The sequence below is a fragment of the Phaseolus vulgaris genome, chromosome 11 (assembly GCF_000499845.2).
Source record: "Phaseolus vulgaris cultivar G19833 chromosome 11, P. vulgaris v2.0, whole genome shotgun sequence".
In the NCBI taxonomy this organism is placed as follows: Eukaryota; Viridiplantae; Streptophyta; class Magnoliopsida; order Fabales; family Fabaceae; genus Phaseolus; species Phaseolus vulgaris.
Window position 1 is genome coordinate 44,442,615 of NC_023749.2, and position 20,539 is coordinate 44,463,153.

Consider the following 20,539-nt stretch of genomic DNA (forward strand, 5'->3'; position numbering starts at 1 on the left):
ACCTTAGAGTTTAGTGATTATGCCATGAAATGGTGGCATAGGGTTGTAAAGGACATTATCTATCATAAGGGTCCTCTTGTGGACTCTTGGAACTCTTTAAAGGATCAAATGCGCCTTAGGTTTGTTCCACCACACTTTAGGAAAGACCTCATGTTGAAACTCCAACGGTTTCAACAAGGCACGCTAAGTGTGGATGCTTATTACAAAGAATTAGAAATGCTTTTGCTTAAGGTTAAAATGCGTGAGAGTGAGGAAGCTATGATAGCTAGGTTTGTGAGTGGTCTAAGGAAGGATATTCAAGATATTGTTGAACTTCAAGAGTATTCATCATTGGGTTCTTTGGTTCATCTTGCAATGAAGGTGGAAGCCCAACTTGCTAAGAAAAATACTTTCAAAAATACTCCCAATGATGGTTACTACAACAATTCTTGGAAGAACAAAAAGTCTTTTTCTAAATTTCCTTCTAAAGATTCTTCTTTCAAACCAAGGGAATCTAAGCCTTCTACTTCTATGCCTAAGTCACCAACTAAATCGTCTAGTAAGAAATGCTTTAAGTGTATGGGTTATGGTCACATTGCGGCTAATTGTCCTTCTAAAAGGAATATGTTTGTGCATAATGGCATTGTCATGAGTGAGCATGATTCGGATTCACCTAGGCATTCTTCACATTCTAGGGCGTCTAGTGAGAATGAGAGTGAGAGTCCACTTGAAGGAGATTTGTTAGTTGTGAGAAGACTTCTTGGACAAGTTTCACAACCTTTTGATGAAAGTCAAAGGGAAAATATTTTCCATACAAGATGACTTATTCAAAACAACATTTGTTCCTTAATAGTGGATGGGGGTAGTTGTGCTAATGTGGCTAGTACAAGAGTAGTAGATAAACTTGGATTGCCTACTATCTCTCATACGAAGCCCTACAAATTGCAATGGCTTAGTGAGGTAGGAGAAATAGTTGTGAATAAACAAGTCCTCATCCATTTCTCTATTGGAAAATACAAAGATGAGGTATTATGTGATGTTGTGCCCATGGAAGCAACCCATGTTCTTTTGGGAAGGCCTTGGCAATATGACAGAAAAGTTTTTCATGATGGCTTTACCAACAAACTTTCTTTTGATTTCCATGGTCACAAGGTTACTTTGAAATCTCTCTCTCCAAGAGAAGTCCATGAGGACCAAATTCTTATGAAGAAAAAGAGGGAGAGTGAAAAAGAAAAAAGTCATAAACCTACACTTCTTGCGTCTAGGCATGAGGTTCAAAGGGAAATAGTAGCTCACAATCCTATCTTCTTAGCTATCCCTAGACCTCTTAAGTTAGAACCACTTGTTGATAGTCCTCATGACTTGGATAATTTGGTAAAGGAGTTTCAAGATGTGTTTCAAGATCCTCCAAAAGGCCTTCCACCTTTGAGAGGGATTGAGCACCAAATTGATTTGATTCGAGGATCTTCCTTACCCAATCGTCCGGCCTATAGGACCAATCCAAGTGAAACCAAGGAAATTCGCCAACAAATAAAGGCTTTGATTGAAAAAGGTTGGGTCCAAGATAGCATGAGCCCTTGTGCTATGCCTATTATCTTTGTCCCTAAGAAAGATGACACATGGAGGATGTGTTCGGATTGTAGGGCTATCAATAACATTACAATTAATTATAGGCATCCCATACCTAGGCTTGATGATTTGTTGGATGAATTACATGGTTCTAAAATCTTTACAAAGATTGATCTTAAAAGCGGCTACAATCAAATCCGTATCAAACCGGGTGATGAATGGAAGACGGCTTTTAAGACCAACTTTGGTCTATATGAGTGGTTAGTTATGCCCTTTGGTTTAACTAATGCTCCAAGTACTTTCATGCGCCTCATGCATCATGTTTTGAGACCTTTCATTGGTAAGTTTGTTGTTGTTTATTTTGATGATATCCTCATTTATAGCTTATCTTTGAATGACCATAGGTTGCATGTTAGACAAGTCTTAGAAACCCTTAGGAAGGAACATTTGTATGCTAACCTTGCTAAATGTATGTTTGCTCTTGATCATATAGAATTCCTAGGGTTTGTTGTGAGTAGCAAAGGGGTCCATGTGGATCAAGCTAAGGTGGTGGCCATTCAAAATTGGCCTACACCTACATGTATGAATGAAGTCCGAAGTTTTCATGGACTTGCTTCTTTTTATAGAAGATTTGTACCCAACTTTGGTACAATAGCCGCACCTCTCAATGATATAGTGAAAAAGGATGTGGTTTTTCAATGGGGAGAAGCACAACAAAAAGCTTTTGATATTTTAAAAGAAAAATTGACTAATGCTCCCATTTTAGCCCTTCCTAATTTTTCTAAAACCTTTGAGATTGAGTGTGATGCATCAAGTATAGGCATTGGGGCTATTCTCCTTGAAGAGGGCCACCCCATAGCTTATTTTAGTGAGAAATTGAAGGGGAGTCATCTCAACTATTCCACTTATGATAAAGAATTATATGCCCTTGTTAAAGCTTTGTTTACTTGACAACATTATCTTTTTCCTAAAGAGTTTGTGATTCATAGTGATCATGAGTCTCTTAAATATTTGAAAAGGCAAAACAAACTCCAAATATTGTCGTTATTGCAAGAAAAAGGAACACGAGATCTCTGAATGTTATAAATTGAAAAATAAGCAAGATAGAGAAGATAAGGGAAATGGTAAACAACTAGAAAAATTTGCCGAAGCTAGTATTGTTGAAACTGAATCTGATGGGGATTGTTTTGTAGCTTCCAACACTGAACAAAGGTCTAAAAATGAATGGATTCTTGATTCTGGTTGTACTTTTCACATGTCTCACAAAAGAGATTGGTTTACCACATATGAACCAGTTTATAATGGTCTTGTTTTGATGGGAAACGATGCTCAATGCAAAGTTGTTGGTGAAGGAACAATCAAAATCAAAACACATGATGAAATTGTTAGAACTTTAACAAGTGTTAGATATGTCCTTGAGTTGAAATGGAATCTCATTTCCTTAGGCACCCTTGAATCTTATGGGTGTAGATACTCAGCTGAAGGTGGAGTTTTAAAAGTGTCTAAAGGAGCTCTTGTGTTACTAAAGGCAATTCGATGTGATAGTTTGTATGTGCTACAGGGTTCAACAGTTACAGGTTCTGCAGTTGTTGCCTCACCCAACAAAGATAACACCAAGTTGTGGCATATGAGATTAGGTCACATGAGTGAGAAGGGAATTATAATCCTCAAGAAGAAGGGTCACCTTGGTAACCACTGTACTGGAAAGGTTGATTTCTGTGAACATTGTATTTTTGGTAAGCAGAAAAAGGTTAGTTTTTCTAAAGCCATACACAGAACCATAGGTACTTTGGATTATATTCATTCGGATCTTTGGGGTCCGTCAAAAGTTCCCTCCAGAGGTAAATGTCGTTATATGATGACAATTATTGATGATTTCTCACGAAAACTTTGGATGTATTTTCTCAAACATAAGAATGAAGCATTTTCCACTTTTAAAGAGTGGAAATTATTGATTGAGAATCAGACTGGCAAGAAGATAAAGAGGCTAAGGACAGACAATGGCCTTGAGTTCTGTTCGAATGAATTCAATGATTTCTGCAAGAAGGAATGCATTTTCAGACATTTCACCATCCCAAGTACTCCACAACAGAACGGGGTTGCAGAAAGAATGAATAGAACTATCCTGGAGAGAGTTCGTTGCATGTTCTCCCATTCTGGTTTGAGCAAATCTTTTTGGGCTGAAGCGGCTTCAACGACATGTTATCTGATAAACCGCTCTCCTAACAAATCAATTGATTGCAACATTCCAGAAGAAGTTTGGTCAGGTAACCCTGTTGATTATTCTAATCTTAAAATATTTGGTTGCCCTGCTTATTCTCATGTAAACGAGGGAAAATTAGAACTTCGTGCTAAGAAGTGCATTTTCTTGGGTTATGGCTCAAGGGTTAAAGGCTATCGTTGGTATGACCCAGAATCTCACGAAATAATTCACAGTCGGAATGTGACCTTTAATGAAAATGCTATGCTCTATTCTGTAAAAGATACTGTCATTTCCTCAATTGATACAAGTGGCCAGGAAGAGGCTCGAGAGAAGGTGGAGTTTGAGATTAAAACACTCGCTCATGAGGAAGATGTTCCCAATTCCTCCAGTACTCAAGATAATCAAGTCACTATTATTTATGGTACAAATGAACATTTGAGTCCACATGAGCAATGTCCACCTAAACGACGAGGGTTACCACAACCGTGGTCTATGGTTCAAGAACTCCCACAACAGAGACCAAGAAAACCGACTTAAAGATTAATTGCAGAATCTGCCAACATTGCTTATGCTTTAACTATTGCACAAGAGATGGGTGAAGAAGGTGAACCCAAGAATTACTCTGAAGTTATCTCTGGTGATGACTCAACAAAGTGGATTGCTGCTATGCAAGAAGAAGTTGAGAGTCTTCTCAAAAACGAAACATGGGAATTGGTGAAGTTACCAGAAGGAAAACGAGTCATTAGTTGCAAGTGGATCTTTAAGAGAAAAGAATGGATCCCTGGTGTTGAGAGTACAAGGAATAAAGCAAGATTTGTTGTAAGAGGTTTTGATCAAGAGAAAGGTATTGACTTTAATGAAGTATTTTCTCCTGTTGTTCGTCATACTTCAATACGTATATTACTTGCTTTAGTTGCCTTGTATGATTTGGAGTTGGAACAGTTAGATGTGAAAATTGCTTTTCTTCATGGTAATCTTGAGGAAAAGATTTACATCCAGCAGCCGGAGGGCTTCGTTGTTCCTGGAAAGGAGGACCATGTATGTCGTTTGAAGAAATCTCTCTACGACTTGAAGCAATCACCAAGACAATGGTATAAGAGGTTTGATTCTTTCATGGTTGGACATGGCTACTCTAGAAGTAGCTATGATAATTGTGTCTATTTTCAAAAGACATCTGATGGGTCGTTTATATACTTGTTGTTATATGTTGATGACATGTTGATTGCCACAAGAGATAAATCTTTAGTTAACAAGTTAAAGGCCCAACTTAGTAGTGAATTTGATATGAAGGACTTAGGTCCTGCCAAGAAAATTTTAGGAATGGAGATCAACAAAGATCGTCAAGCTGGAAAACTCTTTCTATCACAAAAGAAGTATGTTCTTAAGATGTTTGACAAATTTGGAATGCGAGATTGCAAAGCTGTTAATACTCCAATTACCGCCCACTTCAAGTTGTCATCAGATCAGTGTCCAAAATCAGACGAGGACAAAAGGCGCATGTCACATGTCCCGTATTCAAATGCAATTGGAAGTCTCATGTATGCTATGGTATGTACTAGACCTGATTTAGCTTATGCTGTTAGCATTGTTAGCAGGTTCATGCATAATCCAGGCAAGGCACACTGGGAAACCGTTAAATGGATACTTCGTTATCTGAAAGGGTCTCCAGATCTTGGTTTGGTATTTGATCAACATAGAGTCGATCCCAGAGGAGCAATTGGCTATGTTGATGCTGACTATGGTGGTGATTTAGATCGGAGAAGTTCACTTTCAGCCTACATTTTTACCCTATGTGGGTCTGCTATCAGTTGGTATTCTTCACTTCAAACCATTGCGGTTTTGTCCACTGAAGCAGAATATATTACTGCTACAGAAGGTATGAAAGAGGCTATATGGCTTCGAGGCTTGGTAAGTGAACTTGGTCTTCAACAAGATGTTCTTGTTATATTTTGTAATAGTCATAGTGATGTCCACTTAACCAGGAACAATAAGTATCACTCAAGGACCAAGCACATTGAAATTAAACACCATTTTATCCGAGACATTGTTGATACAGGAGATATAATTGTTGAAAAAATTCATACGGCTGAAAATCCTACAGACATGTTAACCAAGCCACTTCCATCGGCTAAGTTCGATCATTGCCTGAACTTAGCTGGTATTATCCATACTTAATCAAGGCTTCATGGCGAGAGAGTGTTCCAGTCAAAGGCGAGTCAAGGTGGAGATTTGTGGGTTATGACTCACCTTTTTGTTTTTTTGACATAATTGGGAGGTTAATTGCCAAAATTAATTGTCATCAAATGGAGGTTTCTTACTACAATTAATTGTCATCAAAGAGAGGTTAATTGCCATTAATTGTATTTATTATTGTTGTCTCCTATAACCACTATATATAGTGGTTTCCTTCAAGCAATGTAATACACAAGACACAACAAACAACAACATACACTTGCTTCCTCTCCCTTTTCCTATACTCTCTATTTCTGCTCTTGGGTGTAAGTGTTTAACCCATGTAGAGAGAATTTGTTTTGGGGTTATTCCTCTATTAGCCTGAGAGGAATTCATTGTACTCCCAATACCATTATAGTGGAAGTTTTGGCTCTCTCGCCGGTGATTTTTTACCTCTATTTAAAGGGGTTTTCCACCTAAAAATTCTGGTATCATTCTCACTTTACTTGTTACTTTAATTTCTCATAATCTTTGGTTGAAATTATCACGCTTCCGCACACGATATCCCTACATGTGAAAATGTGTTAAAGGGATCAAAGTGTCACTTGCATTTTCATTTAAGATTTTTTTTTCTACAGTTTACTTGCTTTTATTTATATAATTGCAAATTTACTTTGTTATTTTTTTAGGCCTCCCTCATAATTAGGTCTTAATCATCTCGAAATTAATAGTTGACATCTGGTTTTTAGGATTTTGTTCTATACACACATTTGAACAACAATATTTTTGAAATTTTTACTAAGATTTTATGTAAGTGATATGAGGAAAACCTTGAGTTGTTGACCAAAATTTATGTTATTTATATAATTCACATTTTTTAACTATTGGTATTTACTAATTATGTAACGAGTTTTCTATCTTAACTATTTGTAATTCTTTTTGTTTATTATTTTCTTGACTAGAAGACAAAGCTTTTTGTTGCGAGTTTTAACCATTATTTGTTTATCTTTGATTCTTAAGCTTAAATCACTTAAAGTTCTAAAGAAATTTCGTATTCTAGTTTTTTCTGTGGTTTCCATTTTACAGGACCACCAATTTTATTATTTTATTACCTAAGAGCTCTTCTTTTTAATTTCTTAATAAGTTGGGTTATTTGTGTTGCTGGGTTTGTGCTATGATTATTACTTATATATTGGGCGAACTATGAAACCAGGTGGATAATTAGTTTCTTCCATTTCATCAAAAATTTCTTGTGGTTGATAGTTCATAATTCATAATCAATTCTATACCCCAAGAAAAAACTAAATATAAAAATATTCAGAGTTTCTATTATTATTATAATTTATTGTAGATTATGAATCTCATTATTTAACAAAGTGCACTCATGGGTTAATGATGTAAAATAAACTTTAACTAATATTATTATTTAATAAAATGAAATTTTTTATTTATATTTTTTGTTTTATGAAATATTGATAAATATTATTTAATAAATATAATGTTTAATAGTCTATAATTCAAAAATATTATTATAATTTATTTTTTATTTATTTATATTTAATAAATATAGATAAAAATAAATAAATAAAACTAGTCTATAATCGTTTATCAATTTGAGAGTAGTTATTAGTATGTGAAATGAGTTAACAAGAGTAAATTTAGTCTCTATTTTCATTTACATCAGAGATAAATTGCTTTATAATTTTATAATTTTAAAAACTAAGAAATATCTAAAATTAAATAATAATAACTATAAATTTAAGTCTTTATTTATATAACAATTTAAGTCTCTTTAATCCTATTTGGGCATGATGGTTTCGGTTGGCCTTGACCAGGCATTGGGTCTCCACTCGATCATACGCACCCAACCAATACATATTAAAATAATATTTTTTATTTATAAGTATAAAAATATTTATTGTAACTAGTTTCTATTAAAAGTGCTACGAGGAGTTTCTCACCTTGAACGTATCTCTCATCAGTTATTCCATCATAAGTTGAAATAATTAATATTAAAAATAATTTTATTTATAACTATATAAATATTTACTGTGATTCATTTCTACTAAAAGTGTCACGAGGAGTTTCTCATCTCTTACCAGTTATTTTATTGTAAGTTGAAATAATAATTATTTTAATTTAATTTATATTAAAATAATATTTTTTATTTATAAGTATATAAGTATTTATTGTAAATAATTTCTATTAAAAATGTTGTGAGGAGTTTCTCATCTTGAACGCAACTCTTGTTTGTTATTTCATCGTAAGTTAAAATAATTAATATTTTAATTTAATTTATATTAAAATAACATTTTTTATTTATAAGTGTACAAGTATTTATTATATATAATTTTTATTACAAGTGCTATGAGTAGGGATGACAATGCCGTATGGGTCATGCGGACTGTTCCGCAACCCGCTAGTAAAAAGCGTACTGAAATAATATTAAAAAGCATATGTTCATTTTTTCTTCAATTATAATCATTTTTTATAATTATTGAATTTTTATATTATTTTTTAGTAATAATGCAAAAAGAAGCAAATATTTTGATTGAATTCCTTTATATTCATTTTTTTATAATTATTGAATTTCTATATTCAATTTTTTAGTAGCAAAAGTATCAAATATTTTTATTAAATTTCTAAAAAACTAGAAAAAACCTTACACGGGCTGGCCCGTAGACCCGCGGGCTAGCCCTTATACGGGACGGGGCAAAAAAATCAACATGCGTCCATTTCGCGAGACGGGTTGTATTTCCATCCCTAACTATAGGGAGTTTCTCACTTTTTTCTTTTTATAAAAGTTTTCAGGTTAAGCAAGGAGTTCATCAACTTTAACATATATTTTGTCAGTTATTTCATTGGAAGTTGAAATAATTATTATTTTAATTTAATTTGTATTTAAATAATATTTTTTATTTATAACTATATAAATATTTATTGTAAGTAATTAAAACTGTCATGAGGAGGAGTTTCTTTCCTAAAACTTATCTCTTGTCAATTATTTCATTGTAAGTTGAAATAATTAATATTTTAATTTAATTTATATTAAAATAATATTTTTTTATTTATATCTATATAAATATTTATTGTAAGTTATTTTCATTAAAAATGTCATGAGGAGTTTCTGACCTTCAACGTATCTTTTGTAAGTTATTTCATCGTAAGTTAGAATAATTATAATTATAATTTATTTTATATTGAAATAACTTATACGTATACAAGTATTTATCTTAAATAAATTTTGTTAAAAGTGTTACGAGAAATTTCTCATCTTAAATTTGCATTAGTTTTTTTAGGATTTTGCATTTAGGGTATACACTTCAATATTATCTGTGTGTCCACTACTAATTAATACGAATTGAGTTTATTTTTTTTTTATAATTATGTTATGTATTTTTTACTTAAAATTAACAAGATTACATCATCAATAATAATAAAAACAAATACTAATTTATGTTTATAGATTCAACTTTTATGTTGTAGGATTTAATTTTTTATTTTCTTCATTCTTAAAAAAACATTAAACTAAACTTTTTAATTTTTTTTTTAATTTTGTAAAAACTCATTTCTTTATTCATTAATAACTATTTTAAATATTATATATATATATATATATATATTTTAATTTATTTTTTTTCCTTTTGAAATGGTGCTAGTTAGGAAAATAAAAACAAAAGGGTGCTAGATAGGAAAATAAAAAAAAATGGTGCTAGATGAGGAAATAAAAATGTAAATAGTGATATATGAGGAATTGAGTTGGGAGTGGATGGAGGAGAGAGTGAAAGTGGTTTTTCAATTTTCACACAAATGAAGTTTTTGCTGATTCCATGTAGGATTATCGCATTTATCCAAAAACCCCTGTGTATGCATTTTTATTATAATATACAAAATTAAATATTACATAAATTTATTTAACAATTTCAAAAATATTTAATTATACTATTAATAACAACAACACATATATACTTATATAAAATAACAAATATAAATAATAATAAATATTATTTTTATAATTTTTAATATATTTAATAAATTTATTTCAATTTAACAAAAAAATATTTTCTATTATATTTTTTAATTGTTTATTGAAAAATACAAGTAATTGTGGATATTATATATTAAAAATATTTAATTAATTCAAAACCACAAAAAATGTCATAATTCATTCAAATATTTTTAATATCAAAAATAAATTTATAAACTTACATTTTACATCTTTAAAATAATTTCTAAATTCTTTTCCAACTATCATATCACTAAGAAATTTCAATAAATCATCCTCTCAAGTTCATCATGTCATCATTCAATCCAAACAACCCCACATGTCCTCTCTAATCCTCAAAAATCCACTTCCTCCCCTCTCCACAAATCTCCTCCTCAATCCAAATAGATTAAGTATAATGAGAGTCATCAATTTCATTTATGAATTTATCTATTACTGTGTTTTGTAATCCTATTTTGACATGATAAAAAATTGTAAAATATAAAAAAAATATTAATCTCATTTTAAAATAAATTCACATCAATAAATAAAAAATTATTTTCAAATATTCTTTAATTCATTCATATATTTTTCTATAACTTTATTATTTTAACAAAATATTAGAAAATAAGTGTTAATAGAGGAAAAAAAGTATAAATGGAGAAAAACAATTGCCAACAAAGAAAAATAGAAATGTTAATATTAAATATATTTATTATAGTAACGTAATATTCTATCTCCATTATAAATTATTACAAGACGATGATTAAACTCACATCCTTTTCCTCAAAAGTCACATTTCCTGAGATATCTTTTGCGCAAGAGAAAACAAAATCTGATGACAACACCAGAAATTACCAATGTGAGAAGAAGAAACAATGAAGAATTAGACATAATTAATCAACTTCCAGGTGCAGTGTTGTCTCAAATCATCTCTTCACTTTCCATTGATGAAGCAGTGAGAAGTAGTGTCCTTTCCAAACAATGGAAACCCTTGTGGAAGCAAACCTCTTGCCTTGACTTTGATGGGAGACGCATGGTTAATCCTTTATCTCAACTTAATAATTCATTACCTAAAAGTATGAGTTTTGATCCTATTAAAGTTTCACAATATGCTGAGGCATATGATGAAATTGTCAACCAGGTATTGCATCTTCATCTTGGTGATTTGATTAGTTGTCGTTTTAGGCACTTTCGTCAACACCTCTGTGCTGGTGATGTGGAAAAATGGGTTGAGTTTGTGATAATGAAAAAAGGGTTAAGTTCCCTAAACCTAGAGTGTGATCAATTGATTCAAGATGTTCACCATATTTATTTGGACACGTCTCCAGATGGGGAAATTGAATTCAAACCTAGGATCTTTTCAAATCTTTATTCTCTTGAGTTGACCAACTACACATTGAATATTGAAACACCATTTGCATTTGAAAGTTGTGAGAAGTTGAGAATATTAAAATTGAAGAAAATAGTTATGGAGGATGCAACCATTAATGGAATTTTGGATAAGTGCTTGTGCTTGGAGAAGTTTAGTCTCACTAAGTCATCTGGATTCAAGAAACTCAACATTATGAACTCGAGTTTGAAATATTTGAAGCTTAAATTGTTGATGCTTAGTGAACTAAATGTTTTTGTTTTAAACCTTCAAGTTGTGATGCTCAATTCTCTAATTTGCCCACCAGAAGGTTTGAGAATTTCCACCCCAAATATAGACTCTTTTTATTATATTTATAATGCATTATTTCAGACATCGCAGTCTCATCAACTGAACCAGAGTGTTCTAAAAGCTCAAGATATTTTTGAAAATTGTAGCGATCTTTTGGTAAGTTATGCATAAGCCCATATGATTTTGTGTTTAATATTTTTCATTATTAATTTGGGTTTGTATTTAAATGTATCGTGTAATGGTGCTAATTTTAAATTTCTCTCTCTTTTGTAGGGATCTCGAACAATGAACATTTTTCAAAATCTATTACTCTTGTCAATTGATTTGGATCTGAACAATATAAGAGAAGCCTTATCCCTTTCGTTCATACTAAAATCATGTGTCCACCTCAAGAATCTTGAAATTACTATACCGGTACGTTATCATAACCTTACAAAACTAAAATTTATATTATATTTTTGGTTTTTAAATTAAATGATGAATATAATATAATATTAGAAATACATACCATATTGAAAAATTTGATGCTAAATTTGAAATGATAAGATATTGACTTTTACTCAAATTATTTGATGGTCTATTCTATTAAATCAATGTTGTTCAGCTAAAATGGATATAATCCAAATTTCATGACTAAGAATTCCATAAGAGATGATAAAATACCTACAAAATCACTCTAATAGTTAAACTAAGCTGACATAAAACTCTATTCAAAATATAAAATAATAAATGTATATTATCACCTTAACCTTAAGTGATCCTACCTCAATCTATAACAAGATTTTATGGACATGGAAATTTTGAATATAAACACATAAGAGATCAATCCAAAAAAGTAAAACATAAATATACTATACAAGTTACTACAAACTCCTAAGCATTTAGTACTAAATTCAAGCATCTTTTCTTTTACAACTAATTCCAAGTTAATCATCATGGATACCCACATGCTTAACCTATACAATATATTGAGTGAATGAGGCATAATGTATTGTTTAGTGTTATAAAGAATCTAGATTGAACCATAATATTAACTGAAATTTTCCTATTTATTAAAATAACCATTGTTTAGTGTTACTTATTAAATCTAGTTTTTATGAGATTTACATCTTTAATCAAATTATTCAAATCAACTGGGGTTATTAATAAAGTGGGATGGATTGGGTTAAGGATCTATAGTAAGTGGGGTACAAACTATTCTGAAAAAAAAAGAGATAGAGTTTTACATTTTATTTTTCAAATAAGTTTGAACAATATATATGTGACTTCTACCTTAATGCACTCAGAACATTCTTTTTATATGTAGGATGATAAATCCAATGATGGCTCTCATGATTGTAGTTTACCATTTCCCAACTCAACATTTTGGGAAAGAAAAGGAGTATATTACAATTGCATCAATTACAAGTTGGAATATGCTACTATAAAAGGATTCAAAGGTAAGGAGCAAGAAGTGAAATTTGTTAAGCACATAATTACAAATGCCAACAGGGTGAAAAAGATTACCATAATTTGTGATTCTGTGATTGTTGATGAGGCAAAAGATCTACTCTCAATTTTAAGAACTTCACCTTATCTCTCCATCATCCTAGAATTGAAAAAGGAATTGGTTGACATTGCTGGAGTCCAAGATGTGGTGGCAGCACAAGAATAATTATCCATTTTATGCTTTTATATTTAATAGTCACTTTATATAATTTTATGGATTTTTATTATTTCAAAGATAGGTGTTATTATTATATATTGGTTTTTTACCAATACTGAACCTACATATTCTGATGAAGTTGGTATCTTATAACTGAGCCAACTAACATGGTATTTTATAGTGGTTATACATTTGCATTTCAATTCATGGATGGTGATTGATTTTTAGTAATTCATAAATATCTCTCTATTGTGTGTGTATGTGTTAGAATCTTGAAAAAATGCACAAAGAAATTTTTTTGGTTATGTTATAATAGTTTTATAGATATGGCGCAATCTCGAAAGCTAGTAGTTGGATTTGTTTTAGTTTCCAAAATGATTAACTTGATTCAAGTGTGATATTGCATTTATTAAATCCATATGTTATGAAACTTGATTCTTTTTGTAAAACTAATTTAATACTCTAATTAAGTAAATTATAGAAAATAATAATTGACCTTTTACCACATTTTGTAGGTGTTATTTAGGGGAGTTCATTATAAGTTCTAGTTAGATATTTTATTATAAAAAAAGATTTGCAAAAATATGATTCAAGTTTTGTTCCTGTTATTCTACATGTTTATATAAAACTTTATACAAATAATTTATATGTTTATTTATTTTCTTTTTCTTACGTAATGGTTTGTGTGAATTTCCAATGATCTACTTTTTCAAATGATAAACGACATGTCCAAATAATAAGGACTAGAATAGAATTAATCTATAGTGATTTTTTTTTTATAAATTAACTCATTTTGTATCTATGTTTTTCAAATGATACACGACATGTAAAAAAAAAAGGAACTAGAATGATACCATAGTGATTTTTTGATAAATTAACTTTTCTTGTAAACATAGTTGTTGGTAATTTTTGTAAAAGTCTTTGTTATATAATATATATAAAAAATGGGCAGGTGAAATATCACAAAATTCTATAATGTGTTTGATGCTTAATATTACCTAATAACATTCTAGATATACTCATCACACATCCATAATAAGGCAACAATACCACATTGGTTTCAATCTAGACATCCATTGGGTCAGAATATCATATAAATCTCCATATATAATATACACCAACAAGTATATGTGTGTCTTAGAATAAATGACAACAACTCAGTTTGACCTCTCTAAACGTTTACAATAACGCTTTGTAAAGTATGATATGTGATTTTTAAGATTGAATCAAATGTTCAATTTATAGAAGTTTCAAAAAGCTGTTTAAAATCTTATTTATATGCATTTAATCAATTATCTTAAGTTGTTAATTGATTATTCTCATAAAAAGGTGAATATATAAGTGAAAAACGCTATATTTTAATCTATTACTTAACCATTTAATTGGTTATTTTGTCATTCATCATTTTCAAAAAACTTAAGAACATATTAATCGATTATTAAGCATGCTAATCGATTATTCTTAGAGATTGGCTAAGAATTCAATTTTTTGTTCTCTTTTTTAATCCATTATCACAAAACTGAAAAACGGTGTGGAAGTATATTAAGAACTATTAAGATATTGGACGATCTGTTAAGTTCCTAAACAATTCATGAAACTCTAGACGACCTATGACTCATGCTTGAATGAGTGATTATTTAAATCTATTATCGAAAAGAAGACCAAGTCAATTGTAGTACAATTGATAAGGGAGTTGTCGTAGCCACAAGGAAAAAAACATACCAAAATAGTAATTTCTTTTAAAATGAAGTGAAAACACAGTAGAAGTTGAGTGCATATGTGGTGTAGAATAAATATGATATTTTGATAATAAACCCTAAAACCTAAATCTTTTTGGTCCCACATTAAGGCTCAACAGTCAATTTGATCTAGTGGTTTTTAAAAAAAATCAATTTTATCCCAAGGTTTGTTAAAAATATGCAATTTGGTCCTTTATGTTAAATTTGCATGAACTACATTAACTAGTAATGATGTGACAAGTGTGAGTGGCATTGTTATGCACACATGTCTCCACATTAGAGCCTCATCATCACCATCAACCTTATATCCTTTTATCTCCCCTCTCTTTCTCAACCCTAACAATCTTCCTCCAATAACGACCACTTTCAAATAAATTCAAAATAACAATTGAAATTACTGCTAAGAGTTTGTTGTTTCAGGTGATTCAATTTCAATGGATGCACATGTAGTCTTGTTCCGTGATTTTGTTTTTGGTTCCTCAAGTTCACATGTAGTAGTGCACTTGTTCTGTGATGTCTTTTGCAAGCAACTGAATCGATGAAATTGCACCAATCATAAGCGAAGCTTGTCCATTTCAATTTCCAATTTCCAATTGCTGTATTTGAAGTATGGGTGGGCAAAAAATCCAAATTGCCAAATCCAATTTATAATTATCTAAATCCATATTACTTTTAATCCATTTAAATGTATTTATCTCAAATCCAAATTCATATTTTTGGATTTTAAGTCCAATCCATTTAATTGGATATGGATTAGATATAGATTGGATACATTTTTGGATTATCCAAAATAGATTTTGGTTTGGATTTTGAGTTGGCTCGGACATAGGTCGGGCTAAGTCGACCCGTGATCAGGTCGAGCCAAATCAAGTCGATCAGTCCTAGGTCGAGCCGTCCTGAACCCAGGTTGAGCTGAGTTGGCATATGACACGTTCAGGTCTAGGTCAAGCCGAGTCGGCCCAGGTCAAGATCAAGCCGAGTCGGCTCGAGCTAAGGTCTAGCCAAGTCAAACCTACGCCCCGGTTGAGCCGAGTTGGCCTGGGCCTAGTTCGACCTGAGTTGGAGAAGAGTCAGTCCAAGCCCATGTCAAGCAGAGTGTAATCGAGCCTGTGTTGAGTTGGTTCGGGCCCATATCTAGTCGAGTTAGTCCGATTCCATGTCGAGTCGAGTCGGCCCAGGCCCATGTTGACCCGAGTGTGCCTGGGCCCATATATACCAAAGTGGTCCAAGCCCATATTAAGTCGAGTCAACCCAGGCCCATATCGAGTTGAGTCGGCCCAAGCCCATATTGAGTCGAGCAGAATCGACCCAAGCCCGTGTCGAGCAGTGTCAGCCTGGGCCCATGTTGAGCAAAGTCCGTGTCGAGCTGATTCGTTCGAACCCCAAATTTTCAAAATCCAATCCATGACCACCCCTAATTTGAAGTAGATTGATGTCGTGTGAATGAGATTATGTGAACAATGGTAGTCAGTTCTTTGATCTTGGATCAATGCTTCAAAGTTCTAGCTGAATAGGTAATGTGATTATTTATCTCAATATTCCCAAACAATTCTAAATGTCTTTTTTAATTACAATTTATAAGTTATTTACTTACTAATTACATTATTAGACTTTAATCTCAATTAGAGACACTCATCGAAAATACTGCCTAAATATCAAAATGTCGAGAGCAAGATCTCGTGTAGTCTGGAAGTACAGTGAAAAATGTGAATTTTACAATAAAGTGACAAATAATTGAAATTCTATTTTGGGTGAAACCCAAAAACATGAATTATGCCAACAAAAATGTTTCATTGACACTATCTTCAAAAATTACACTCACTTAACAATCCCCTTTAATAATATAATAATATTGTTAGAATATATGGCCTTAAACGAGAGGGGGGTGAATTGTTTAAGAGGGATTTTCACAAACTTTGAAGGTATAATGAAAACCAATGCTGAATTACAGAGAAAAGAATAAGGAAACAAATACCTGAAACTGTTTTAAGATGATATCAGAAAAACAATCGGTTGTTTTTGTCGAAACAATCGGTTGTTTTATCAGCAGTTTATAAAAACAACTTAAAACAGATATATGTGAGATCAGGGAAAGAGAGAATCACACAAACAAATTTATACTGGTTCACTCTTACACCAAAAGCTACATCCAGTTCCCAGAAACCACTGGGTAATCCACTATGCAATCAAAACCAGATTACACACATCACACACCAAAGTAGTGACCTTGAACCCTTCAAGAAACACACTACCTTTGGCAAACCACACCAAGAATGTTGGTCTTGAACACCTCAAGAACACACAACACTCATTGGCAACACAACTACATAAATACAATAATCAAGGAAGAAGGGAATAGAATACACCTGGGTATTACAAAGATTAAAGTTCAGAATTACAACCCAATCCTATTCCACACACTTAAGAATGATCCAAAGCTCTTTCAAATCTTGGAAAAACTGTTTTGATAAACTCTTTCTCTTACTCCAAGATTAGGAGCGTAAAACCACCTTTATATAGACCAACCAAGTGGTCAAAAGCATTCAATAAAGGAGCCAAGTTAGTTAGGATCATTTAAAACATATTAAAACCGCTTAACAGAATTATGTTAAGGTTTTCAAGAAAACAATCAATTGTTTTGTCGAAACAATCAATTGATTTGGTTTGACAGCAAAGTCAACCAAGTCAAACAACTTTCAACCTTTTTCAAAAACTACTAAGGTAAAACAACTTGTTGAAATTTTGACAGCTTTTTAGAAGACACATCTTTTCAAAAGGTTAAAGATTCAAATGAACTTGGATCATCTTAAGGAGTGAATTAACAAGTTTCAAACAACTAGACAACACACACACACCCAGCAGCAAGGTGTTCAAGCTTTCCTCTTGGATTTGGAGACATCAAAGCATCTTGTTCAACAAATATATATTAAATTTTTATTTTAAAAAATAAAATAAATATTATTAGAATATTATTGTTAAGGGATATTAAGAGTGTTTTTCTTTAAGTGAGTGCTTTTCATTTGGTGTCCGTTTTTCATTTTGTGAGTGTTAAAAGTATCATCAACCTATGGGAAATGAAGGAATGATAAACAATGGTTGATTCGATGATGCATTGTGTGCTATGCATTCGAACATTAGAGAAAATTGTGGGGCCTACATTTTCAATGTAATATGAATATGGTGAATTGAATTGTAATGGTCTACCATTGGTTTTTCATGAATTGGTGAATGGAAAATTGATAAAGAGAGAGAAAGGGTGTTTTTTTTTGTGTGCACCCTATCAAATTTCTTCCTATACCTCATCAAATAGGTAAAATATTAAAATGCCCCCATCTAATTTGGTCTCATTCTGAAAAGCTCTTTCTGGAATATATTCCGGGAATGTTATTCTGGAAAACACATTCCAGAATGTACTATAGACGTTTTGAAAATCTTATTATGGAAATTCTAAAAAACACCTTACAACAATGTGAACCATATTTTCAGCAATCTCAACATTTTAATCCATATTGTCAGCAGTTTTATGAGTAACCTCAACAACAACCATATTATCAGCAATACTATTTTGATGAAAGTGAAACACCTTTTCAACCATTTTTGCAAACTGATAATATTCCTCAGAATCTTGAAGAGCCATCTTTAGAGGAGCTGATGAGACAATAATGGTAAATACATTGAAATCTCAACAAATCCTAGATGCTAGTCTATCAAAATTAGAAGAGAAAGTTGGTCTATTGGCTAGACAAGTTGAAGATATTGCTAAGAATTTTGATGATACATGTGCAACATGTGTTGAGATAAACAAATGCATATCGTTTGATGATATGATTTGCAATGCAGACGCTGACATTACTACACCGGTATCATCTAATGAGTTAGAGTGCATAGACTTAACCATACCAATTGTTAGGATCTCTTAACCATTACCAACTAATGTCCAACCTCCACTGATGGAGGAAAAATCATTGCTTAATCAAGAGGCATTAGACTCTATGACACTTGCTGACAAAAATCATTTTGTGCATCATATAAACACTAGGGATGAAAATGTCTTGAGTTTCTAGTAGATTTTAACTTTTCCAATCCAATTGAATGTACAAAGGTTAAGATAGATGAGTTCTTAGAATGCACTAACCTTTGTGATGCAGATATTGGTACAGAAGTTGTTAATGTTGCTATACTTTCAGAATCTATTGAAAAATATTGCACACTAACAAATGAATCTAACATGGTTTTGGAGGTAATACAAGAGGAGGAAGAGTTGACATTACCCATCTTTCAGGTAGACGCTACTAGTGAAGAAACAAAAGATATTATTCTTTCGACCTTGAAGCTTAAAAGAATACAACCTCCACTATTTAAGGTGAAACCCATATTACTCATTCCATCATCTCCACTGGCCACACCTTTTATCATAGTTGGAACATTTGAAAGCACCCTCTACCAGCCACCACCACCTCCTAACTTACATTTCATTCCATCTTCCACCCTAACTAGACTGTCTAACCTTAGACCACTACCCTTAGACAATCCCCAAATAGCTAACTATATCAGATCATCTGTATTGCAAAAAAAAATTGTCTTCCATTTATGATGTGTATAGTACCATTACTTATCCATGGAAGAAACTATACCATTTCACATGCCCTCCAAACCTACCCTAGTTTCATCCATTATTCCAAGGCTTCTTCATCATAATAGGTTTGTTTCATAGTTTACCAAGGTAATTCATGCTTTGGTTACAAGCTTTAACTGATAGTGTTTCTACACCACTGTGCATGAAAAGTCTTGGCTTGTACTCTGGTTGAAACAGCAACAACTGCCATTTTCCCTCAAGCTTGACGAGGGAGTACTTATTCTCTCACTTTTATCATACACATTTATTTATTGATTTTACATTGAGGACAATGTATGATTTAAGTGTGGGGGAGAAGAATCGTAGTTTAGGATTTATCGTTTGTTGATTTATTTTGTGTTTTTTGTTTTTATTTTATTTGTTTGAATTTCTTCTCGCTTCTGTTAAAATAAATAAGCTTTTTAGGATCGTCTAATGGCAGGCATGTTTCATAATTCTTGCAAATCTTGGTTTCTTGATATCTAATGTTTGGATTTTCTTAAAAATTGATAAAGAAGTTGGTTATGAGAAATTTTGGGTTGAATCTTTTAAGATAGATTGTCCCTACTAAGTTTTTGAGCCTTAATTGATATATCATTTAATATTCTTTTTAGTGTGTTTTCACTCATGTTTGCTTATACTCTAGAACTTAGCTTTATTCACATTTATTAACCTTGATCATAAATTATTGGAATGTAATAATACATAAACTCATTGTTTTAATTAATATTATTTTAATTGGGCTTATTTTGGCCTTTATTGTTATTTATGTTAATATTGTATTTTTAACCTAAGTTGCTTCTTTTGGACCAAGACAAGAGACAAAATCTGAAATAAAGAATTAGAGAATTAAATCTACAAATATCTCAAAAAGGGAATTGAATGCAAATTTATGCCGGGATATTCTCTAAAAATCCTGCAATTAAAATTCCTCTGCAAATCCTTCAAAAATTAAGCAACTATACTTTG

General features: G+C 31.7%; 1 protein-coding gene across 1 annotated transcript; it reads left to right on the top strand.

Annotated features, from left to right (window-relative positions):
• The first annotated feature begins 10,746 nt into the window (after positions 1-10,746).
• Positions 10,747-13,225, top strand: LOC137808371 (putative F-box protein At1g67390). Its single transcript, XM_068609449.1, has 4 exons — positions 10,747-11,532; positions 11,653-11,727; positions 11,845-11,985; positions 12,878-13,225. Exons 1-4 carry the CDS (start codon positions 10,747-10,749, stop codon positions 13,223-13,225), a joined length of 1,350 nt encoding a protein of 449 aa, XP_068465550.1.
• The last annotated feature ends 7,314 nt before the right edge of the window (positions 13,226-20,539 follow it).

What these genes read in the sequence shown, in the direction of transcription:
- LOC137808371 (XM_068609449.1), top strand. Translation starts at nt 10,747, where the DNA reads ATGACAACACCAGAAATTACCAATGTGAGAAGAAGAAACAATGAAGAA. An exon ending in AAAATTGTAGCGATCTTTTG is followed by an intron (nt 11,728 to 11,844) that starts GTAAGTTATGCA and finishes TCTCTTTTGTAG; the next exon opens with GGATCTCGAACAATGAACAT. An exon ending in ATCTTGAAATTACTATACCG is followed by an intron (nt 11,986 to 12,877) that starts GTACGTTATCAT and finishes TTTTATATGTAG; the next exon opens with GATGATAAATCCAATGATGG.